A 26461-nucleotide genomic window follows, 5' to 3' on the forward strand; every position below is an offset into this window, starting at 1 on the left:
TTAATACTGAAACTTAAAAATTAAGGAAGCACAGCAAATGCATCCAGGATTTAATATGTGCGACGTGAAATCTTTCTGCATCGAGAGGATGTTGCTGTAGTGGATGCAGCGTTTCTCCAATAAGCAAGAAGACTGTTTTGTTTTCCTCGGCAGGCGACTCAGCCATTGCACAAGGAGATTTTGATAAGAGTTTGAAATGCCTACTACTGTATCGTTGTAGAATTTGGAGTTTGCTAACAGTGTTAGTGACTGGAGCTCATCTTGCATCACCAGTTGATGACAATTTTCTTTGTTCCCTCCCACCCAGTTGAACCAAGACTCTGTAGCTGATACGCAATGTCACTTACAACATTAATCAGATACCGCATTTAAGGTGAGCTGTCCCCTGCCTCCTCTCTTACCAGAGCTGTGCTGCAGTATGTATCTTACTCCTGCAAGCCTAAAATGGCAGGCAGGATTAACATTGCTTGTGCTGTGTGCATGCTGTGTATTGAATTCATTATACTGTGCCTAGTATCTCAAATGTGAGTATGTAAATGGTCTGTGTGCCATGTCATGCAGTAGTGAAGACTGGTTTGTGCTTCATTACAGGCTTAGATATTTGAGCATCACCTTAAGAATTCTTTTTTTCATTTGCAATGTGGTGAGCTGTTAGCTTGTCATCACATTCAAACTACATTATTAGCCCTCGGAAAGGAAAAAAAAAAGCAAACTGTGCTTCCAGATGGTGTCACCCTTTTTCTTCTTGCATTTACTGTAGTTTAAATAATGTATATTGTATTGTTAATTAATGTGAATATCGAATTAAAGCACTTGAAACTTACATATTTATTATGCAGGTAGGAGGCACGTCGAATCTATTTTTAACTCTTACGCAGTCCACGTTGTGCAATGGGCTTTGGTTGTCGAGTTTATATTTTCAGCTGTGATATCAATAGGTTGATTTTCAGTAAATGTGACAAGTGGCCTTTGCAGTGGTCAGCTTCAAGCTTTGAACCCTCTGAGGAGGAGAAAAAAAAAAAAAGTCAACCTTGTTTTGCAGTTTCGGAAAACCTTGGATGAGGACTTTTTTTTTCCCCACTCCTGCTTTCCCTGTTGATAAACTCTGTTCTCCTGCTCACGGTCTATTCAAGCTGCATACCCTCTGAATTTTGACAACTGCTTCTAAAAAATTATCAGGAAGACCAAGAACAGAACTTATCTCCATCGCTTTACATAAAAATGGCTGGGTGCATTGCCATGTTAACACTGCTCTAAGTGGTACATGCAGGTAGGTTGAGATTTGCATGTTTTACTGTTTTCTTGGTCAGTGTTGCAAGAACATGAAATGGGCTTTGGAATGTAGCTTTCAGTTTTAAAATGTACTAAACTGTTAATGAAAACAACCTATATTAAATTGTTGGCGTCACATATTGGCATGACAATTACTCTTATCTGTTCTTTTAAATCTATTGTGAAAGTGGAGCAATCATGTCTGTTAAAATAATCATATGTACTAAGGGCGTGGCAACGCTTATGCAACAAAAGAATTTTTGAAAACCCTATTGATTCAATTACATTTTAAAGCTGACTATAAGCATTACTAAACTTGCAGCTAAAAGGCAGAAATAAAAATTGAAGAAGATTAGAAAAAAGAAAAATATTTAAATTCTGTCGTAAGCGGTTTTATGTTTTGTGCGAAATATTAAATAAAGAATAATATGCTTTAATGCTTATAATTTCAGTATTGGCTACAAACATAAAACTGCAGTATTTCTTGTTATTTACAGGTAGGAGAACTTTAAAGAGAGAGATTGATATAGATGGCCCTGTCAGCTTAAATTGAGTATCAGTTCACTGAAATGTGTTTTACTTCACACAAAAAATATTATGAAATAAAATCTTAACAGCCTTAAGTACAAAAACCTGAATTTGAGCATAAAGAATAACAATAATTATGAGTACTGTATTATTTACACCAACTTTTATAATATATTTCTTTCAGATTAATACTGGGCCAGAACCAGTTTCCTTGGCAACCAAATCCTTTAAAAAGGTTCAATGGTAGAGATGTAGAAAGATCTTTAACAGCAATACCACAATGCAAATGGAAATGTCGCAGTTGTTTCCTCTTAGTTCTAACTGAGAATGTGATCTCACTTTATGTTTCCATGTGGCTATCAGTTCTTAAATGATGCCATGTTTATAAAGCTGTACACACAAAAACCTGGTTTATTTCTGGTTTGCATTGGTTGTTCCCAGAAACGTACTCTGGTTTCTTTTTTAATTTAGCCCAGTCTTGCATGTAGGTCAAGGTTTGTACTGTGTGTATATAAAGTATTAGTTTTATTATCACCACAAGTATAAAAATATCACTAAAACATTTAGCAGCTGACAAATGAAGAGAATCAGAAGGTTTAAACCTTCTTTCAACTTTGCTGAATTCAGCCACAGTAATGCTAATAGATCTTTCTCTAAATAGTGGACCCATTCTGAAGTTCAGGTAAAGAACTGTGTTTAGGCATACTGCAAAAGAACTCCTGTCAGACCTTAAACAAGCCTTTAGAGAATAAGCTCACTTGTGGACTGCGGTAATTTGCAGACCTTATAGATTTTGAAAAATTTAAGTATTAAAATTATTTATTTGTATTTTTAGCTAATATTTTTACAGTGCCAGTAAAGTTAAATATTAAGTATACCACAGGTAACTGCCTGTACAGATCAGATGTTACTGAATGTCTCCACTGAGCTTATAATGTAGTGTATCTCCTCGTCAATGCCCTTTGTATGTGACTTGAGAAATTCTCACTACTGCAATGAGACTTTTGCAGCAGGGAAGCCATTTTCCTTTCATGTCCTTGACTTTAAAATGACTGAGTATATTTTGTGTGGAAGAAGACTCAGCACTGAAAGTGAATGCAGAGGAGGTATTTAGAAGCACAGCCAATTATCAGTAATAGCCTTGACAGTATGAGTAATATTAAACTAATTCTCATTTACTTCTAAATATACCAGTTCAGTGCATTCCAAATGAGCAAAGTATAACTGTTCAGGAATATGACTGTCATGTGTCATAATAGGCAAATCTTTAATGATGACAATAAAACCATTTGATTCATAATTATAAGAATAATTTAATGCACTCCAGTATTCCTCTGTTCCATCTAAAGAAGCAGAACTGAAAACGTAACAGACAGCATCTCTCAAGTGACGTATTAAAGCCTGCATTTTTTGTAATTTGATTTATCTCCAGTAGCTTGCTTCTGCTGATTATTTTCCTGTCTAAAATGCTAATATGGAGGGAACCATTAAATGTAGTAAGAAAGTACATTTCTTTGTTTATTTCTTGCGTGGTTATTTTTAAAGGAAATGCTGAGCAAATGCTGTGTCGAATCTATTTATTGCCTCTGATACTTATCTTTAGAAAAGATAGGGCACTTAGCAATAAACTGTTTTTATTATATCTTTGTGTTTAAACATACCCACTCAAGGCATTTTTAAAAAGTAGCTCCATTACATGAGCACATTTCCCCATGGTAGTTTTAAATCCATTTGCAGATTTTCTCTTTGTTAAGGGGTGCAAGTCCTCTTGTGTAATGAATATGACTGAACTCAAGCTCTTTCATGAGTCCGGAAAAACTCATTGGCAGCTTGCGAATGGTAATTTCTTCTAGCAAAAGAAACTGATTTCTTTATTTAGGAGGAGTCCAGTAATTAGCAAGCTGTTTCCAGTTTGACTCTTATACGTGGGTTGCTGTATGTCTTTCAGTGGCACTTACATCCAGCTAATGCAGTGTTAGACTGCTGTAGCCAGAGGTGCCATAAAAAATCTTCTGTAAACTTCATTTTATTTTATTCTTTGGCTATTCTGGGGCTAACCAGGGCATGGAGGAGCAGATGCAGTTTTTCCCACCTCCAGCACAGCCTGCAAATGTTTTTGTCAGGGGGGACCGTTAGGGTTTTTGGATTTATTTTGTTGTGGATTGGTGGGGGGGGGGAGGGCAGTCAGCTTTATCATAGAAGTCTAATTATTGATACTGAGTCACCCTTTTTATAATTGGAATTTGTTCTTTTATCCATGCAAATTCCACTTCTGCCTAACAGAAAATCTAAACAAAGCATGAGTAAAAATAAAATCAAACCAAAATATTATTCACTTGGACACTGTCCTACTTGTTTTTCAATGGTCCTTCTAATTAAGGTAACTTATGCTTCTAAACTTCATTTTGATTTGAAACTGCAGGTCTCTCAGTGGGAAACTAGCTGTATTCAGATAATATTTGTCAGATTATTAAACAGATTCTGATAGTAATGAATAGGTACCAATTAACCCTTTTAAGGTATCTAGCATCTGTTGTGCTTCATCACATAAATTGCTTTACTAAATATTAAAAGGGCTTTATTATGGATAATATTGTATTTAAATTCCAGTATTACCAGCTTTGGGAAATCTTTAGCTTTGGTAAGGTCTTTTACTGTTGCATTCCCCCAAACATGATGTTTAAGCTTCCCCTTTATCATATTTTGGTCATTTATGAATATGTCTTTATTGTAATTTGAGGTAATAATAATGACTTACTGCAATTTTCTTTCATTCTGGCCTTTGTTAAGGGCAGACGTAAGCTCCACATTTCTTATTCAGATTAACATATACAAAAAATGTATGAGGCTAAACCAACAACAAAAAAATTAGCTCCCCTTCTTACCTTTTCAAGCCAAAGTAATGGATCCTGTATTTCCTGTACAATCTTATTGCTAAAAGCATATGGTCTATTTGCAAATGGAGGATGGAGCTATGTATTCTTAATTGCTGCTCCGTACTTGATCCTGTATGAATGCCTATCAGCTGAGTCATAAGGCCTTATCTGCATGATTTTGCAATTTCTCTATGGAACAATTTCATTTTTTTCAGTATCCTTGAAACAAAACCCAGTTCTGCGTAATTTTTATACTGTTACAGGAAAACCTTTTTAGGATGTTTGATACATAATAATAAAATCAGGATGTTTGACAGTAATGAATAATCATTTAAGCAGAGAAACACAGGAAGTGTATTCCAGAGAACAAGAGCTGCCTGGAAATGTCATTATCACAGATACCGTGGTGATATCTGTGACAAGAGAGATCAAAAGAAAAGTGGTGGAAGAGAAAGAGAAGAAAGAAAATGTCTTTCAAAATAATTACTTTAAACTTGAAAACATCCTTACATTTCTGTCTAGAATATATCATTATGTCCAGTCTGCACTACACAGGCTAAACCACAATAAAACAATGCAGCAGAAGTTTGGTTAATGCTATTGCTTTATTGCTGGTCTGTTCTAAAATTCCCAGATGTAAATTTGGAGCCCTACAGCACCCCAGGGAAAATTTTGATGAATTACACAATGTATGTGGAAATTAGTAGTCATCTAATAATTCAGTCATTAAATTTGGATTTTTCCCTTTGCAGGCTGATACACTATAGCCACACAGTTCACAAAATTACTGAGATGGTTTTGCTGAAAATACCTGTCAATACCACTTTTAAAAGACTCTAACAGAAGAACAACCTGATTTTAGGTGGGTAAGTTTATGGGGTAATCTCACATAGAAATAGAGCTAAATTATTTAACACCATCACCACTGTATTACCTGGGTACATTTTCTGTTAATTTCTAATTTATTACAATAATTTAAGATTTGTTTTCATTATGGTACCACATTGCTCTCTTCTCATATCAATATTGTTGGATTTTTCCAGTTCCTACTGGATTTCTATTGCCATAGAGCTTGGACAAACAAAATCAGACAGAAGAGTTTTTGAAACAGGTTGTTATAGCCTCCAATGATCTGTACAAACCAAACATATTGGTAGGCACACAAACCTCCTGAGCATGCTAGAATGTTAGCTCTGGATCCCAGTCATGAGTGTTCATTACAGACCTGTGCCACACAGGAAAGACAGAGGAACTCTCAGTGCCAGTGCCTGTTGCTGTGTTGGTTAAGCTGGGTATAGTTCATAGAATCTCTACCTTCATACATGACTTTAATCATGGACAGTAAAAAGAGTCTTGATTCATGAGCTGGAAAAAGCAGTTTGTAGATTCAGGTGTAGTGTTGTGATGAATAACCACAAAAGATATTTCAAAATAACAGTTCACATTTTGCATGGCTTTTTCAAATATTAGCAGTTTTCTTTTTTCTTATTGTGAATGTCCAATTATAATCTTGGGTAGTATAAGTATGCCTGGTATCTTGTGATTTAGATTTAAGATATTATAATATAGTATAAGGTATTGAATGAAAGAATCAGTGAAATTCTGATTAATTAATTCATTTTTAATGTGGTCCTTGGTACCAAAGAGTGTAAGAAAGGGAGAACTCCCACTTATTTCAGTGGCACTATTTGCACAAATTTTGGTAGGAAATTCTTTGTTGCATCAGAGTCATTCTCGCTGTTGTATCTCTAAATTGAAATAAGTAATGAAGGTCACCAGGCAGAATGTAGGGTTAAGAATAAATTTTTTTAAAAACCAAAAAAACCACAACCTCACAAGCCAAAAATCCCTCTTCAATTCCTAGAATATCTCAAAATGTTTTCTGTAATTAAATTTACTTTTAACATGCAATGCTGTGTGATATAGACAATGCAAAGGATTTTCAGAGACAATAAAATGGCATTGGTGGTTTAAACTAATCAGTGAAACATTACAGTTAGATAAATTCAGGTTACCTGCATTTACAGAATTAATGAGCTACGAAACCTAAGTTGTCCCTATTTTAAGAAAATTATCATAGAACACTTGCTCAGTACATTTTAGACAGAATACTGGGCCATAACCTGTTTCCTTGACAACCACATAGGAATAAAAGGTACATTAGCAAAGCTGCAGATGTGTGTCAGTGAATGCTTATTAAGCAGCCCAATGCATTTACATACCATGTGCTCACAATAATGCATTCATCTTGAAAATCACCATATAAAAAGATTTCTGGGCATGGCCCAACGTGGATTCCTAATACTCAGATTTTAACCAAAACCCCTCATGTTTTCAATGGAAATATCTCTTGTGACTTTTTATTATTGCACTTTCAATTGGGCTTGCAATAGCTGGATAAAATTGGTATGGTAGACCTGGTCTGCAAATGGAAACCTTCCTCTAGGGTTCTGAATACTTACAGCACTGCTATAAGTATGGATGGAAATGATGGGTAATAGCATCTTGCAGAAATGCTCAGGCATTCTCAGTTTGAATCTTGCACCAGCATTCTGAAGCAAGCATGATCGTATTGCTTTACAAAGTGACAAACTAAAGCCACTAAATAAGAATGACGCGGGTGTTGCTTGTAGCGCTCCGGTTCTAGCTAACGTATCCAGGCAAAGAGATATGACCTAAATGTTGTCTTCTGCCAGACAACAATGGGAGAAGGCAGGGGTCGAGAAACAGCTGTGAATGTCAAAATGACAGTTGATCGTGGACTTTTGGAATAGTATCTGGATGTAGCATTTAGGCAGCATTCACACTTTCTGAGCAAGTGTGCAGTCCCAGATTAAAAAGAAACTTAGACAAATAAGATCAGTTCTGAAAAATTTGTGTACTGACTTCAGCAAGTTTATGTACAGGTTATTTTTAGCCTTTCTTCCCAAAGTATTAATTTATATAGAAAATGAAAAGTGTATCCAACCCTTTGGGTTATCCCCAAAGTATGTATTTTTAAGAAACATGTCTAAAATCCTATTCATTAAAAAGTTGGGGAAAATGGGAATCTGCAAATCTTGGGTTTAAAATCAGTGAGTGTAATCTGATAAGTTACTTAGGTGACAAGTAGCCTAATTAAATTTGCCTTGAAATCAATGAAAACATTCCCATTTACTTTTTCGGAGTGCTCAGTAAGAGAGCAGACTTCATACATAACAATCGCATTTAGGAAATTAAGATTATCCTGACAATGTTCAACATTTCCATAACTCTCAACAGCCAAGCTGAGAATCAATACCAGAATCTAGTATTAATTTCAGATAGTTTAAACACTGCCACATGAATTTTTTCATGATCCTGAACCATAAACAATGTGGTTATGCAACATCACATGCTATTATAAAGGCTTTTGAGTGAATAAGAGTTTGGGAAATTATTAAGGAGAGGCAAGCCAACTGTTGGGGTTTTAGTAGTAGTAAGTAGTAGTAGTAGTAGTAGTAGTAGTAGTAGTAGTAGTAGTAGTAGTAGTAGTAGTTATTCTTGACCCCCACCTGAGCTGAACTCAGATCTGAGCAGTTCACATTGATGGCAGAGCAAGCATCACAAACCAGAGGTGGAGCCATCATGGTTTTCTTTGTGCTGCCAGTGCTATCTGCTTTTGCTACAATCCTCCACTGCATGAGCAGAGGCCCTGCTTCAGCCTTTAATTTGGAAACACGGAGTATGATGGAAAAGGATGAGTAGGGCTTCGGCTGGGCCCCTTTGGTCAGCACAAAACAGAGCATAAGAATATTTGCAAGCATATTAAATTCCTATGTGTCTGCTAAGTTGTCACAATATTGGCCATACTTAAGTGATGACTCAGAGAAATAGCTATCACTTGTATGTTGGTTTTGTTTTACCAAAACAACAGTAAAACCAAAAATATTCTGAAAAATTTTAAGAAATACTGGAGGCCAGTGGTGGCCAATTAGCAGCTTGAAGACCACTTCTGGTTTCCAAAATGGCTGTGCCCAGCCATCTGGCAGACCAACTGAATGAGGTGTTTGCAGGGGTAGGGATTGAACTCTGTTTCATCCAGTCCATCATGATTTGCTCCATCAGCTGTAGCAAAGGGCAAGAACAGCTTCATTGGCCTGGCCCCCCACTTACCTCACCCAGAAGAACAGCAGCACTGAGCCTGCATTGTGGATGCTGGCTCCCATACTCAAAAGATGCTTCCTCTGACAATTGGAAAATGGAAGCTGAACTCAACTACTTATATTTTACCTTTCTGATTACGGACAGGCAAAAGGATACCACATAGTAATTGTTCTGAATGAACAAAACCTAAATGTTTAATTTGCTTCTTTTGTTTAAAGCTATTCAAATGTATTAATCACTACATTTGTCAACAGTCATCAACAGAAGAATGTCTGTTGTTGTCACTGTCTGTAAACATAGCTTCATGTTTGCAACTGATCTCTGTTAGCTAAGGACTGATATGTCCTACAAGTGTAGGCAGCCAGAAAATGGCTTGTCAGCAGCACATTAAAAAAAAAGACTTAAGTGGAAAATAATACTAAGATTGTTCGGAGATAGCAAGATGTAAAATCAGCTGATTCTTAGTTCCAGTTCAACATAAGCTTTTGTATTTTATGCAAGAGAAGAATTTGGATTTATATTATTGTTGTTTCATTTTCTTTTATAGACTAGTGAAAGAGAAAAAATGTAGTTACACCTTTAAAAATTGCTTGTATGTGTTCTGTTTGGTGTTAATGGGACTCTGATTAGGCCATGCCTAAATTTTAACAAGGCAGCATTTCTTGGAGAAAGACTTGGTTCAGTGCATATGCACAGCTTACACAGTTTGAGAGCCAAGTGAGTTTTCCCAGGTTTCTCTCCTCTCCACCAGACTTAGAAGGGCAGGGGGCTGCTGCAGGTGTTCTAACTGGGCTCCTTCTCCCTCCACTTGATGCTGAATTAGATGAAAAGGGTTGCACATGGAACTCTTTCCCTTGCTCACTCATCACAAAGGGGAACTGAAGTCAGGGCTGCTGGGTCTTTGCTGTGCCCCACTCCTGAGTGAAGGGTTGGCCTGCCTGAGGGTACAGAGGAGCTGTGTTTCCCTCTCAGCAGTACCCCTGGCTGCTCTCACCACATTAGGGAGAGCAGTGAAGATGATAGTCTATCCAAGCGTTTTTCTCATGGATAGGCTTGTCTAGGCACTGAGAAAAGCCAGTCAAATCCTGGCCAAACTCCTGTTGCTCATGAGGAATTTGCAAGACTGAGTAATGCTCTGTATGTTTTTTTCTGCTGTTGCTTAAGAACTGAAAGTACTTGACTAGAGAGGAATATTGGCATATTTTTTTTTTAAATACTCTTACCGAAGGAATACCACATGCCATGAGTTGCAGAAGTGAGATTATCAGACTCCAGAAAAGCACCCCAACACCACCATTTCAGTAACCTTGGAACTGTTTATAGAGATTTGCTAAAAATTTTCTCTAGATCTTGCAGTTTTACCATATGAGAAATAATCCACTGCTAAACTACTTGGACTTCCTTCTAAAAGGAACACAGTATTTGTGTGCTGTGATGTGCAATCATTTATACATTTAATAGGAATTGGTACATATACTCTAGCAAGCTCACTATTTCTAAAGTACATCATTAGTGTTGGGGCTTACACCCTGGAAACAGGGCTGCAGAGCAAATGGATCTTGTCCGACTTCTCCCAGGTATCACCGTAGTGCATTCACAGGTCTGACTGCAGCACCAGTGCCTCCATTTTCTTTGCATGCAGTTGGTTTTACATGAAACATTAGAATGATTATGTAAAGTCTTGGATGAGACCTAGCGTTAGAAAGAATTTCTTTTTCTGAAGAATATTTTTAACACACAAGGAGCTAATGGGACTGTGAATTCCCAATAGCTCAAATGATATATAAATATATACCTATATATATAAGGAAATTAGCACCTTCAATTACACTACTAGTCATAGAAAAGGTGATTCTTTTTTAAGTGGATGAACTAAAGGTTCCTTAAGAATACACCCTGTTAAAACAAAAAAACAAAAAACAAGAGAGAGAGAGAGAAAATCCTTTTTGCATTCTACATATCTGTTATATTGTCTATAGACATTAAAACTGCCAAAACATGCAATGTTAAAGTACAAATAAATTATTGTGTCTAAATTGGACGTATCAGCCATACAAATTATGGTTATGCATCTGATTTTCAAAACAATTTAAAATAATCAATTTTAATTAAGATTTAGGGGGAATTAATAACCTAATCTTCCTTAAATTTGTTTCAAGATGCTTGTTCAGTAAGGCATTTATTTCCTTTAAGGGATTACAACAGGTTTAATTTAATCCATTTTATTGTATTGTTACTGATAACACATTTGTCACAAATACATTTTATAGCACTTGTGTCAAGAGTACTCATTAATAATATATACATATCTGAAAGAGTAATAAAGGAAAAACAGCAAATAAGCAACAGGCAAAGTCCGAGATTAAAAGTAACCTACATGTGAATATGAAACTTTGCTTATCCATTATGTAGGTTGGAATAAAAATGAATGTTGGGAAAACATTGGGACACATTCTGCCTTTGCAATCAAAACCACCGCATTCAATTATTTGTTCCCCTCTCACAGCTGCTGGTGAACAGCTACTGGTCATCTCGTGACTCTATTTGTCATGAGATTAAAGAAATAGTTTTTTGGTGGCAGAGAGCCCTAAACCAAAAACATATTCATTGCTTCAACAGGTGAACTTATAGGTTAGAATTCCAAGGATCCAGAATTACAAAAGGAATTAAACTCGTCACAAAAATGCTCAGTATTTCTAAGATGAATTTTTAATGTGGACTGTATAAATTAGTGAAAGATGTGTGTATAGATAAGTCACTGAAATTGTTACAATTACCCAACAGATAAAAAAAAATATTTTCATAGCTTTAAACCAACCAGGAAAGCACTGATAGTTCCAAGACAGAATGCTGGGTGGAAAAAAAGACTTCCCCTCTTTATAATAGATTCTGTACATTATGTTGATATAAAGCAGTTTCCTGTGATGATAAACAGCATTTATCATTAAGAGGTTCTACCAAAATTCTAACTTCCAGACCCATCAAGTGTGACAATGATGAAATAGTTCATACTTCTGGATTTTTCTTTTTTTTGGTCTAAAATGATTCAGTTACTGTTATTCAGTGCTTTTAATGCATAGATTTAAGATTTGAAAATAAAGTTTCTGTCCCATGAAGCCTTATACACAATACCTTAAATAAAAATAAACATAGGTTAGCCTTGAGACAACAGCAAGCTTTAAGACAAAAAACAAACTCTTCATTTATATAACAATGTTTTTCACCTGTCTCAAAGCCCAGTTTTTCTCTTCTGAGAAAACAGACTTTGCTGACTATTTGCAGTGAGACACTATCTGGGAAGGACTGTACCACATGTGTTGGAACATCTGGACAGACGAAATCAAACCCTGTCCTTCTTTATTTAAGTGAACCTTTGTTACTACTTAGGAAGTACTAATGGTAATGTTGTACTTGTTTCCTGAGGCAGTAAAAAATATCAAGAAACCTAAATTATGCGTAAGAACACTGCTTAAAACAAATTTCCTCATATTATTCGAGTTTCTGTATATGCTTTAAAAATAATCAAATAAGTGTAGATTTTACTATAATTCAGCAATTAAATGTAAGTTATTTCAGGTATTTTTTTTTTATAAGGATATGTTTCATCTCTGCCTTCTAGAGGAAAGTGGCAGAAGGTAGCGCAGAATCTATGCTCAGAAACACTTTCTCTTTCTTCCTGGCAGAAAGGCCTGGAAGGACGGCCAGGCACTGAAGTCCTGTGTTAGGTCCAAGAGGAATTCTCAGGGACGTGCACAGCACTGCATTTGATGGCCGTGGAGCAGGCGCCGCGTGCTGGGAGCGCCGCGTTTCCTCGTGGTTCTGAACGTACAGCGGCTGCCTGTGAGCAGCTTGGCGGAGAGGCCCAGGCTCCCGCTGGCCGCGGTAGCTGAGCACGGGGCGCTCGCTGCGGAGTAAGGCCAGGGAACACGCGCGGCGGCGGAGGGCGCGGGCCCGGCCCTGCCCGGCAGACCTCGGGCAATCCCATTGCCGGGATCGGCACAGCAAAATGGCGGCCGCGCCGTCCGGCCGCCGCCGGGCCGGGATCGCGGCCCCGGCCGCAGCCACCGCCCGCCTGCCGCCCGCGGAGAGCCCGCGGGCCCGGTGTTAATGGCGCGGGGAAGGGGCGCTGCTGCGCGCGGGCCGAGGCTGCGCCGGCGGGGACGGAGCGGCGGCAGGTCAGTGGCGGCTCCCGCGGGAGGGGCCGCGCGGGCTCCGCGGCACCGCCATGAGCGGGGCGCGACGCGGGGCCCGCGCGGGGAGGGCCGTTCGCAGACGCACAAACAGCGCGAGGCCGCCGCACCGGGCCCCGCGTGCGCGCAGCTGGCGCGGGACGGGGAGGCGACTGCAGCGGCCGCCCGCGGGCCCCGCGTTCCCGCGGCCGCGCCGGGCAGAGCCCGCAGGGCAGAGCCCGCACCGCGCTGCGCGGGACGGGACGCGGCCGGCACTGCGCGGGGCCAGCGCCCCCCCGCGGGCGGCGGCGGCCGGGCCGAGCCGGGCCGGGCCGGGGGGAAGCCCCGGGGCTGGGGAAGCCCATCCGCGGCGGGAAGGGCCGTGGTGGTGGGAACGGAGCAGCCGCGGAGTGCCCCGGCTCGGGCTCGTCCTACGTGTCCGAGCGAGGCTCTCCCGAGACCGCACGGGCTGTTCCGTGCGGTGGGAGAGGTCAGGGGAGGCGTAAAGTGGGGAGCGAGGGAGCTGAGATCGGGATGCTAATAGCGGGAAAGAGTCCCAGCTCTGAAAGAATGGTTCGTCGCGGGCCATCAGAGGTCTGTTAACACTGACACTCTTAGGCTAAATTCCATCACCGCACCCCAGCCTCCCAGCTGTCTGAATTAAAAGAGGAAAACGCGGGGTTGATTAATATTTAAAGTAATGCTGTTCTATAGCAACAGCGAAGGAAGGATGGGAGTAGGGAGAGCCCAAAGAGAGTTTCTTAATGCGGCTGAAGAAGTAACGTGTAGCTCTATAGAGTGAGCGGTAAGCTACACGCTCCTGCGAGCTATTGAAAGTCATTAGACATCATTAACATCATTAGACACCGTGAACACAGCCCTGCATGCCCGAGGTTGCAGGGAGGCTTCAGCACCCTGATCCAGGCAGCCCTGCTGCTGACATGGAAGTGGTGAAATGATTCCATAAAAAACTGGGCAGTCACCGTAGCAGTGATGGTTGGACAGTAGGTTTCCAGGTAAGCAAGGATCAGAGATGGAGGGGTGGGGGGCGCACTTGTTCGGGGGTTTGTTGGTGATGCCTGACTCCATTTTCGGCTCTAGAACAAAACCAGCATCCTTTTAGAGACTTAGATACAGGTGAATGTTCCTCCTCAGCTGGAGAAGCCGGCTGGAAATAAAACAGACTTCAGAGGACCTTTACGGAATGGGGTGAAAGTGAACATAAGGAAGATATGGAATGAACATATTTCCATAGTGTCCTGTTGATTAGTAGCAGAATATATTAGCACTTTAAAATCCCAGTAAGAAAACAGTTTTCTCTGGAGTTTACGGAGTAAGAAAAGGGAGAATTTTTACTAATGTTTGTCATTTATCTAGTCGGTTATGATCTTACCTGGGTAGTAGCAACTGCCCCTAATGCTTTGGAGTTTTTTTGTTATGCCAGTAGCTTGTCTTTCAAATTTAGCTGACTGAAGTGGAATAGAATAATCTCATGTGTAATGGGGTACACTTGCCTGGCAGTGGATTTCAAAAGATCAGCAGAAGTTAAAAGAATATTCCTAGATTGTACTAGTTCACTTTGGTAGTAAAAAAATCAGTATTTTGTATTCATGGGCCAGTAAAACTTCTTTTGAGCTCTCTGTTGATTTCAGAGTAATGTTACTATAAAAATTAACAGTAGATTCTATGCTCAGCTGTGTCCACGTAGAGCTGGCTTCTCTGTTTATAATTAGCAGCGTCATCTGTGAGGCATAAGTAGTTAAATTTGTCTTTGGATGCATCAATCTCTGATCTTGACATTAACTTTTAATATTACTTATTTTCATTTGTGACTGTTGTCCTGGAGTGGTGTTCTGTTCATGTCAGAAAAAGGTACTGTTATAATTTAATAAACGTACTCACCATAAAACTTAAGTTAATGAATATTTAAATCTTATTTTTCCAAGTGGTTCAACAACTTGTAAGGACAGGTTAAGTCTGTTAATATTTTTGCAGAAAAATTGCAAATAGTACTGTAACTCCCAACTAAAAATTCCGCTGCTCTGAACCTGAAGTTATTTATAGGTGTACCAAAGACCATTAGGTAATGATAAATGATACAAAAGTACTGTTCAGATTCCTAAGAAATTATTTATGTCTGGATTGAGACTAAAAACTATGAAATTAACACACAGATTAGTGTAAAAAAAAAGAGATTAGTTGTCTGAGGAGTTTTGTTGCCCTTTAATAGGTCAAATGGTATTTACATATATTTTGGGAAAAATTTACAAATAAAACTAAAACTTCTTCCCTAACTCAATAATAAAAGTCATATAGAAGAATAATTAAATTCTGGATGGACTTTTCTGGTGTTTTAATGAAAAATATTTAATACTAACACTGAAAAGCGCGATCCTTGTGTATCTTGCTTCTTGGTAGTGCTCCCTTGGAAAGTGAAGAGCAGGTTTTCATTTTACAATATGAACTGCAAATGGAATGTGAAATATTCCTAAAATACTCCATTTATATGTATGTGCTGGGTAAGGCATTTGGATTTTATAGCATTTCAGACATGTTTTTACAAATGCAGGAAGCAAGACAGGTGAAATAGAAGGCAGTAGAGAATCATTACAGGTATGAATAAATGAACTATTTGAGCTATGTGTAATTGAGATGAAGAAGGAAAAAGCGTTGCCTCTGGAAACTGATTTGCTCTGGAATTTTTCTGTATAACTTTCTAATGAGGTATCTAGCTTGTGGTTTAGTACACAGGAAAAAAAAAATAAATTAAATTACCAAATAGCAAATGATCATTTCTACAGTGTTGACACAATGAATCTAGTTGAGTATTTTATTGAGCATACCAAATTATCCGGGACTGCAAAAGCTGTCAATCTATGTACGTGGCAATAGAAATTTAAAATACTCACTTTTGTCCTTAGGAAGATAAATTTTGAAATAATTAGTTGAATAATAAGACTTGTACCAAACCCACTTGGGTTTGTATGTCTCTCAGCATGGCAGTAGCAGTCTGATGCACTTAGCAAACAGTCTGTCAGATGATGTGTCTTTGAACTAAAACCAGCTGTCTCCAATAAAGAAACAGAAAAAACACAGGCAAGTTCCTGTGGGGCAGTTCACTGGGAGGTAGAGTTGACATCATTTATTTCCTATACTCAGGAAATAACCCTATCAATAGCTCCTGTTGTGAAATGTTTTTGATGTCTGACAGTTGGTTTCTAATTCCACATCACATGAGAAAGTCAGATGTAATCTCAGACATTGTCAATGAGAAAAAGGAATCAATTATGGAATAGCGGCTGCTTGCTGGAAGAAAAGAATTGTCAGTATGTTTTCCGTAGACTGGATATGCCAAAAACTATCTACAGTTACATCTGGGTTTTCAGATACAGATACAGATTTCAGATATAGTTATGTGCTTTGGTTGGGTATCTAACCACTGAATTTCAGGTTGCCATTCCAAGTGAGTAAATATCCCTTATTTTAAGCCAAATTAGTGTAATAAACAAACCCACCATAAACTATGATTTTAAGATTTCAAGGCACAAAACATTGTATCTATATTTACAGCTGCTGAGAGTGATCGAATAATCAAAATAATATTCATGTATGTTTCTATCATTATGATACTGATTAATTAATTTCTTGACATCCATGGCATATAATGAGAAACATCAGAGGTATTTTTTGTGAATCAAGTTTCGTTCTGAATTCTGTGCATTAAAAATTCTCAGCCACCAAAGTCTATTAGAAATTTTGACTATTTGCATAAGACAACACCTTTCCTGATATAAGCAGTGGCCATGCTGCAAGGTAAAAACTTTACTTCCAAGTTTCACTTGTAATGTACCAAATTACAGTCTTGTTCATAGTGTGTTGGGTTTGTCTTCACAATAAGGTTGTTGCTACTTTTTGTGTAATTTGATTTGCAGGGAAGTAGTTTACGGATTTGTGATAAAAGTGTCCTAAGTGTAATTAGATGAGTTAGAGCAAGGGTGTATGGCTTGTATTACTTAACTTTGTGATAAAGACCGTATTTTCCAGAACAGATTACTTCCCAGTATTTTGGGTGAATGAGCCAATGTGTTCTAAATGGCCATTTCTGTTTGCCTAGTGAATATGGGTCAAACCTTTATTTTGCCGTTTGGATCAAACCCATCTTATATATTGGCATTCCTAACATAACGTATTTGAGGGTAAATGTCATCATAAAATTTTTAAAGGTGAAAATTAAAGTTTGGAGCAGCAGATGGAGTGTTTAGAAGGTTAATCCTAACTTAGAGTTTTGTAATATTTTAGCCTCCTTTACAAAATTTCTGTCAGTGATATTCTTTAAGGTGCATTTTGCTTCTACAAGTTTAAAGAAAAGGGGAAGGAGTGATTTTTTTACTGTAGTGGTTGGTAAATTCCACTAGCACAACTATTTCATCATGACTTGAAGTCAGAAATGGACTAGTAGTAGTAGTTCAAAACGCTACTCCAGATGTGGAGGAAAAAAGGAACAAACCTCATTATGTGGTACAGATCTGAATTTGAGAAAAACCATCTGGTGAAGACAGAGATTTTCACCAGATACAAGATCCAGTTGGCAAAAATTTTAAGAATTGGAATTCAACTGGCAAATTAATCCATTTGTTTCAGAATACTTTTCATTCATATTTAGCGTATTTTTTTCTTAATGGAATGAACCAGTATATTCATGTAGTAACAGCCTGGCTAATCTAAATAGTTATTGTCAGTATTAAACTCCATTATTATTTATTAGCAGTTATTTAATGGTATTTTTAATTGCAATTAAATCATACTATTTGAAAGAAATTAAGAACACACTAATTATAAAGTGTGAACACTAAATCTAAACTATTACTGAAGAAAAAAACCTCTTATTTTCTACTTGCTATTCCATTATTTTCCACTTGTTTTGCTTAGAACTTTTCAGTAATTTTAAGGTAGTGTAAATTACTGTGTGAATTTAATCACTATTCAAAAAATATTCTGTTCACATATAAGTGTTACAGGTATATCACTGTTGTCTACCAAATCGTGTTCCTAGTGCAATCATTTGCTTATAAAGCCTTATCCTGAAACTGAGACTCTCTTGCTGTGATTTAAATATGAGCTTAGTAAGGAGATCAGATGCAGCTGTGTTGTGAAGTAAGTGTCTGACAAACAATCCAGAAAGCAAAGCCCTCTCTCTGCACAGAACCTCAGCAACACGCCTTCCCCTTCTGGTGTGCCAGGTCCCTCCGTGGTATGCTGGTGAATTCCATCCAGGCTTCAGGGAGTCCTTCGGGGTGACCCTGAGCAGCTGCACCCACTCGCATAGCGAAAGCCATCGGCTGCATTCCCAGTGAAAGGCACAGGATGAACAGCAGGTTCAGCTGGGAGGGAGTGGGAGGGACCCTCTGCCTCCTGCTGAAGAGTGACTCGTGCTCCTGCCTCCTTGATCTGAATAGACATTTACTGCAGGGGTGTTGGCACCAGAGAATATAAAAACAAATGTAAACCTGAAATACTGTGACAAAATTTTACTCATTCTTAAACTTCAAAAGTTAATAAACTAAAAAAAAAAAAAATAATATAGAACTATAAATTTAATCTGTAACTGAAATGGATGAAAAATGCCTTCTAATTTACTTTTTTTTTCTTGTAGATGACAGTCATGTCCCATTCAAAGGATCTCAAGGACGACTTTCACAGTGACACTGTACTTTCCATTTTAAATGAACAGCGCATTCGGGGTATTTTATGTGATGTCACCATAATTGTGGAAGACACCAAATTTAAAGCCCATAGTAATGTGCTGGCAGCTTCAAGCCTTTACTTTAAAAACATCTTTTGGAGTCGTACTATCTGTATTTCAGGTCATGTACTGGAGTTAGATGATCTCAAAGCTGAAGTGTTTACAGAGATACTGAATTACATCTACAGTTCCACAGTAGTTGTTAAGAGGCAGGAAACTGTAACGGACCTTGCAGCTGCAGGGAAAAAACTGGGAATATCATTTCTAGAAGATCTTACAGATGTAAATTTTTCAAGTTCCCCCTGTCCCTATTCATACTGTGTTAATGAAAAAGGGACTGTCAAAGAGGAAAAACATGAAAAGCGACATGAAGATTCTGCTGTGACAAATGGACCACGAATTACAAATGCATTCTCAATTTTTGAAACAGAAAACAATTTGTTTTCTCCCCTTGATTTGAGGGCCAGCTTTAAAAAGGTATCTGAGACAATACAAGCTCCCAACATCGGCCTCGACAGAAGTGATGTGTGCAAAGATGCTGAGCCAGCCAGTACTTTGGCTGAACACTCCTATGCAGTTTCTTCTGGGGGCGAAACTTCACAAGGAGCACCTTTTGTTGACCAGGACAGCAGCCCTTCATACCAGGTGAGTGAAGACCGCTATGAAAATCACCAAGCCACCCCAGTCATTCAGCAGGGAAAACAAGCAGGTAGTACTCCTAAATCAGCCTTTAAGCCCCAGGGTACTGGTTTAGCTGTAGCAAAAGTACCAGCCTCTACTGTAACCACTGCGGAAGCCCAGCACGAAGCAGTTACTGATCAGACAATTACTTCCTTTCCAAAATCTCAAAATAAAGCAGGAGATTTGCATGTGTCCAGAGAAGAGGAAAACACTTCTGCTAGTGTCTCTGCATCTGGGGCGACTGTCACTCCACCTGTTTACAGTTGTAACTGTTGTGCAAAATCATTCAATGACCGGGTGTTACTCACTGCTCACCTTCAGCTCCATTCAGAGCATCAGGAAACCTTCATATGCAAATACTGCAGCAAACAATTTGCAAATCTAAATATACTGGAAAGTCATGAACAAGTCTGCGTGAGATCAAGTAACTTAGCGGCTCACAAAGGAAATGAAAAAAATTTTGCAGATAACTGTACTGCTACAGAGGGACGGAATGGAAGTTCCTATGCGAACACAGAGCCTCTGTTGTCTGAAAACAGCATCACTGATTGTTCTAATGCAAACTGCACTTTACCAGAAACGGATCATTTGGTTAAAGTCGTTGATGGGCAAATATTATACACTTGCGTTGTTTGCAAGCGTAGTTATGTCACATTGTCCAGCCTTCGAAGACATGCAAACGTGCATTCCTGGAGAAGAACATACCCGTGTCACTACTGCAATAAAGTCTTCGCATTAGCTGAGTACCGCACCAGACATGAGATCTGGCACACTGGAGAGAGGCGCTACCAGTGCATTTTCTGTCTGGAGACCTTCATGACTTACTATATACTGAAAAATCACCAGAAGTCTTTCCATGCAATTGACCATCGCCTATCAGTAAATAAAAAGACAGCCAATGGGGGTTTAAAACCAAGTATGTACCCATACAAACTGTACCGACTCTTACCTATGAAATGCAGGCGACTGCCTTATAAATCCTATCGAAATTCTTCCTATGAAAATGTTCCAACAAGTACCCAGGCTAATGAAACTGCTTCTACTAACTGTTTCATTCCGAGTTCTCTTAGCTCTGAGCTACCACCACTGAATTTTCAACATAGTATAATGTCAAACAACAGAACTCTAGCCTTGGATACATCTTCATGTAATGATAAAGCATCTTCCACAAATAATCAGAATTCTTCCTCTTGGGGAGTAGGTATCTTAAATTCTGACCTGCAGAGGGACTTTTTCCCAGCTGAAAAAAGAGTTCCCACCACTGCAAATGACTCAGGTTCGCAGGAGTGTGATTCCTCAGTTGCATCTTTAGCTAACATGAATGAAAATTCAACCTCTGTCATCAGTTACAGCAGTTCTGCACCCTCTGTTATAATGCACAGTAGCAGAGTTTCATCAGTAATAATGCACAGTAAAACAGTCACTTCCATAGAAAACAGTAAGACAGAATCTTCAAATAGCCTACCCGGTCAGTCAGTAAGTGATGACTGTAAGTATGGGTCGGATAATTATGGGAAGTGCATTACAAAATCAAAAACTGTTAAGGAGAAAAAGAAAACACTGTTGTACAAAAGAGCAGAAGCAACTGAGGATGCGCAGCATGTGACAGGATCTGGAGGTTCATGTAGCAAAACTACAAATACTGTCCAAGAGTCCAGTAAAACTGAAACGTACATTGCAAAGCCTGCCTTACCTGGAACATCTGCTGACAGCAATGTCGCACCTCTTTGTCAAATAACAGTAAAAATCGGTAATGAAGCCATTGTAAAAAGACATATATTAGGATCTAAGCTATTCTGTAAAAGGGGCCGAAAATCCAAACATGAGTCCAAACAGGACAGTCTCACTGAAGAACCAGAAATGGGGGTAAAAGAAAAAAGCCCATCTAGACTCTACAGCTCAGAATGCCTGGAGCTGACAGAAATGTGTGATGATGTTAGTGACCAGGACTCCAGTGATAAACCCTGGAGACCTTATTATAATTACAAACCAAAAAAGAAATCCAAACAGCTAAGAAAAATGAAAAAGACCAAGTGGAGGAAAAAGCATGGAAGCAAGAACAGTGGTATGGAAAGCCACAACACATGCAGTCGAGAGTATGCGCTCAGGAACGCTCCTGAGGAAAAGGCAGTCAGCCACGAGGAGAACACAGAAATGCCTAATCTTCATTGTGAGCTCTGTGAAAGAGACCAGTCTTCCACAGCAGAAGCTCAAGAACATGTACACTGGCATGTAGCTGCTTCAAAGCCTTACATTTGTGAGTTATGCCAAAAACAGTTTCAAAGTCCATCCACTTTGAAAATGCATATGAGGTGTCACACTGGGGAAAAGCCCTACGCTTGCAAAACCTGTGGAAAATGTTTCTCAGTTCCTGGGAATCTACAGAAACATGAACGTATTCACCTGGGTGTCAAAGATTTTGTCTGCCAATACTGTAATAAGGCATTCACTTTAAATGAAACACTCAAAATACATGAAAGGATTCATACTGGAGAAAAACGCTACCACTGTCAGTTCTGCTTTCAGAGCTTCTTGTATCTTTCTACCAAGAGGAACCATGAGCAAAGGCACGTACGTGAACATAATGGAAAAGGATATGCTTGCTTTCAGTGCCCCAAAATTTGCAAGACTGCGGCTGCTTTGGGAATGCACCAGAAGAAACATCTATTCAAAAGTCCAGGCGCACAAGATAGAAAAGAACAGACTTGCAGTGAAAGCACTAAACTTCTGGAAAATCCACATTTCCTTGGCTCAGAAGGAAGCAAAGTGAAAAATACACAAAATGTAACTCCAGAAGTTATAATCTGAGTGACAATTGTGCAAAAGAAAAGAAAAATCCAAAACTATATATTGGATAAGATAAAGATGTATTGAGTGGGGAAATGTATCAGTAAGGTCAAATTTCTTCATCTAAATGTGTGTCACTATATGCAAAAGAAAAAAATAACGCAGAAAAACTACTATTTGCAATAATACAAATTTAATTTGGAACACCCAAAATACTTTTGCCACAACAGACTCTAACATAGAGAGAATGAAAAATGACCAACCCAAACCCTTCTACTTAACATTACAAGAAACTAGTCATTGAACTATTTTACAGTTCTGGTTTTGAGTCAGAATCGTTGGAAGCAAAAGAAATAAGTAGGTTCATAGTGTATTCTGTAGAAGGAATTTTTTGCTGCAGAAACCATATATTGCTTTTTTTTATAACAAAAGTAATGTGTTTATTAAGGAAATAATTGTAATCGTGTGTATTCTAAAGTGAAGGTGGGAAGTGTTTCATGGGCTTGGGTGTGCCGAAGTACATTTGAGTTCTGCCATGCTTTTCTGTAACTCAGCCTTTACAAAGCATATTCAGGAGTTTAATCTACTCTTTTCCTTTCCATATTCAGTTTTGTAGTTACCATAAAAACTGTTAAGTCTGAGTGGTGGTGTGAGAAGTATTCCAGATTTATATATCTCTGAGACATTTAATAAAGGTTCAGTGGAACTTGCTATAGCCAGTCTTCCAAACTGCATAAATCCCCATGTCAGTGGCCTGGTGAACTCTTCAGGTGCACTGATCTAAAGAAAATTGTTCTCATGAAACAGAAGTCTTGTATATAAATGTCCGCCTCCTGGTGGGACTGCAACTCTTTTAGAAATGCAGTTCTTCTCAACAGAAGGACATTTAGACAGAATTTTCTTCCTCATCCTGGAATAATGCCTGAACACAAATAATAGAGCAACTCCCCATAAATACTTTGATTTTGAGAGGACTAGGTAAATAGGACTCCTGCTTCCATACATATCCCTGAGGCTATATCTCTGTGTATAAACAGGTGTAGTTTGTGGGGCTCCCTGTCATCTCCATGCCTTAAATGCAACATTTAACCTTCGGATGTCCCTTCTCAGTGATCGCACCAACCACTCCAGCAGTGTCCTGTGGCCACAGCAGAGAAAGGCTGGGAGCAGGCAGCTGGAGGAAGGAGTGTTGGCCTTCCTGCCTCCCTCATCCTGCCATACCAAAGGGTTATGGCAAGCCTTGCAGCTGCACAGTTAACTAAGAACTGGGAGAATGGGCTTCTGAAAGACAGCACCAAAATATTCCAGTTAATACCGTTTTGTGGAAGTGTGATTCATTTTAACTGAGATGCTTAAAAAAGTCCAAGCAGGTGTATGTCTGCAAGTTGCATTTTGTATGATAGGGCTCTGTTGTACCGTATCTGCATTTCCAATAGTCATGTATGTTCATCCCTGTGAAGTGTTAAAACATTAAGTCACAACAAGGGTTAGTGGTTCTTGACTTCATTCTTTGTGATGGTTCACAATTTGTTACTTAACCTCGTCTTCTTGAATATTTTAAAAGAAACTATAGCTTGGGTACAATAAAACTACAATTGAAATGATAATACAGTATTGATTGAAGTAATAATACAGTCCACTTACTTACTGTATCACTGGTGAATGCTGTGAACCATTTGAGAAATTCTGGTTTCATGGCAGCTTTGGTTCCATTTAAATAAGGATAATAGAATAATAAACACAGGAAAGTTTCAAAGAAAGTACACAAAGATATCTTGTAAGTGGACTTGTATGGTGATAAATATAGACCAAAGCAAATAAGGTAGAATATTTATAAATACAAAGATAATTTTACAAATATTTTATATAACTGTATAGTTCATAAGAAGAATATTGTTAGCTTGTGTTAGGTTTGGGGGGGTTTGTATATTTTGATAAAAACACAACAACTTTGTAACTCTGTATATTCTCTACAGTTTATAGCAAAGCAGTTTTAAGATGGCAATGTCATGTTTATAGTTCAGTTGTGGCACTTTTACTACAAGTAACATGTTGCAGTAATGAATCAAGTATTAATGACCAAATTAGAATTAAAGTAAGTGTAAGAGAAGGTAAATACTATACGTTGTCAAAGACTGTAATTTGCTACACAATTGCATCTGTATTTTTGTTTAGAAGAAAATATTAAATGCAGATGTTAAGGATTGATAAAGAGTCTAATTTTATTTTTAGAAAGAGTGATTATAACTCTGTTTTTGCTTAATTAAAATAACATATTCCTATTTTTCTGTAAGTCTCTCCATTTTTTAAATTGCTTTAATACTTACATAATCTATATGATCCACAGATACTTATCTTGTAATAATTATTTCAGTGGAAGATTAAGCAACACAGTTACCAAGTAGTCCCTTCATTAAGGTCAGAATGGTGAATGGAGAACATGCCAGAGCTCAAGGGAAGTGATGGTATCATACAGGGTGAGTGCAATGCAGAACAGAATCTACCTGCTCAATGTTTCAGAGGGCTGGAAATATGGGTGAATTGTGTTTAATACTTTGCAACATCTTAAACGTGTTCATGAGGACCTGAAATTTGAAAAATTCTTTTCAATTCTGCTAGTAACCTTGTAGTATAGATTGTGTATTTTACCCACTCTACTTTTTTGGTCTTCTGTCAAGAAACATAGTTCAAAATGCAAATATCTAATTGCATGTGAAAATATGAAGATACATACAAAATAGAAGACCATGCATATTCAAAGTACTTCCCCCTTCAGCTAGGTGTCACTAGTCTGTAACCTTCATTAAAAAGCAAACTTAAGCTAAATTATGCAGGTCATTTTGGGATGGTTGTCAGGAGAGATATATAACTAAAAAAATAAGTTTGTTAATTGCAATATTTTTTTTTCCCCTCTATTTGAAATGCTAATTAAAACGACAAGTGGATCATCATGAAGCTTGTGCATCTGAACAAAATGTTAGTCCTCATTTATGATACACCCAAAGTTAGAACAAACATAGTAAATGATATTGCTGTCTTCTGTGGAATGAGATTGTATGACAGCTAAAAGACGGGCAGAAGCATTTGAAGGAAGTCACTATATGTTATTGGTATTATTATTCATTCTAAACTTCCTTAATACTGCAGCTATCACTGACAGTTCAGCACCTTGGCTGTGAGGTTCTCTCACAAGAAGTAAAGATCCCCTGCAGTACATCCCCATTGTTAAATGAAGAAATCTTTCCTGTAAATTTGCAACACAGTACACCAGTGTTTATTTTAACCATGTCCTTAGCTGCACAGATCTACCTGTTATACACATACTCATAAAATGTAAATTTAAAAGAGCCCAAAAAGGAGTGTTATGCAATTGAAACAGTATTCTGAATATTGTATGTTCGACTAAAGCAAAACTTTTTAAAAAGTAAAACTGTGTCAGGAATCAGACAGTGGCAAAACTTGAATTGATAATGCAGGTCAGTGCTTTAAAGAAAGCTGATGGTAAATTTAAACAGTAAACCCCAACCATAGTTATAACATTTGAGAGAATATGGAGGCAGTAGAGTCACTCTACCTTCCAAAGTGTGGCAATATATAGTTCAAGCACACATCTCCATTCTCAGGGTGCTGCCCTGCAGCTTTCCCAGATCAAAGCCCCAACTCTGCCCAGGTGAGCCTCAGTTCACCAGCCACCAGCCAGACAGGGTAGCCAGCCTAGACAGCCAACTGTAGATAATCAAATCCTCAATTTGTACTGTAGAGGAACCTCTCATTTCCAACAGGTTAAAATTCAGCTTATGCAAACTCATGTCTTTGTCAGGTTTAGGTTTTGCATTCACACAAATCCACCTGTTACTGGTGTGATGAAATTTTTCCCCACCACTGCCCTGCTTGCCTTTAAACACACATCTCTCCTTCCTCAGCCATAATGTGGAGGGTGGGGATGAGGAAGGAATGTGCTTGAAGAAGCAGTGAGGGACAAGTTGGATGCAGGAAAAGCCATCAAGAAACGATGACAGATTATATGGCTCCAGATAATATCATAGTGATAACAGCAAGATTTGTGCAGGAGAAATAAAAAATGCCCAGAGCACCACAGCAGTTAGAGACAATGACACGTGCTGGCCTGCAACTTTCCAAACCTTCCAAATTCAACAGTGGGACTGAAGAGGACCTTTATGTGTAGAATGAAGAACCCTAGTCCTATACTGCTTCTTGAAATAGCTTTAGCCAGTTGAATTACCTGTGTTTTAGGATGTGTCAGTCACTAAAGGCTTTCA

The 26461-nt window shown here is 38.5% G+C and overlaps 1 protein-coding gene across 4 annotated transcripts; it reads left to right on the forward strand.

Moving 5' to 3' along the window:
* Positions 1 to 968: 968 nt before the first annotated feature.
* Positions 969 to 24463, forward strand: ZBTB38 (zinc finger and BTB domain containing 38). 4 transcript variants are annotated; one of them, XM_058843972.1, is made up of 3 exons: positions 969 to 1270; positions 5429 to 5538; positions 18624 to 24463. In XM_058843972.1, the coding sequence occupies exon 3, from the start codon at positions 18624 to 18626 to the stop codon at positions 22200 to 22202; it is 3579 nt and encodes a 1192-aa protein (XP_058699955.1). In that variant the 5' UTR covers positions 969 to 1270; positions 5429 to 5538; the 3' UTR covers positions 22203 to 24463. The 4 variants fall into 4 exon arrangements, with proteins under 4 accessions (XP_058699955.1, XP_058699954.1, XP_058699957.1 ...); XM_058843971.1 differs by lacking the exon at positions 5429 to 5538; XM_058843974.1 differs by lacking the exons at positions 969 to 1270; positions 5429 to 5538 and adding an exon at positions 12714 to 12976.
* The last annotated feature ends 1998 nt before the right edge of the window (positions 24464 to 26461 follow it).

The sequence above is a fragment of the Poecile atricapillus genome, chromosome 8 (assembly GCF_030490865.1).
Source record: "Poecile atricapillus isolate bPoeAtr1 chromosome 8, bPoeAtr1.hap1, whole genome shotgun sequence".
Lineage (NCBI taxonomy): Eukaryota > Metazoa > Chordata > Aves > Passeriformes > Paridae > Poecile > Poecile atricapillus.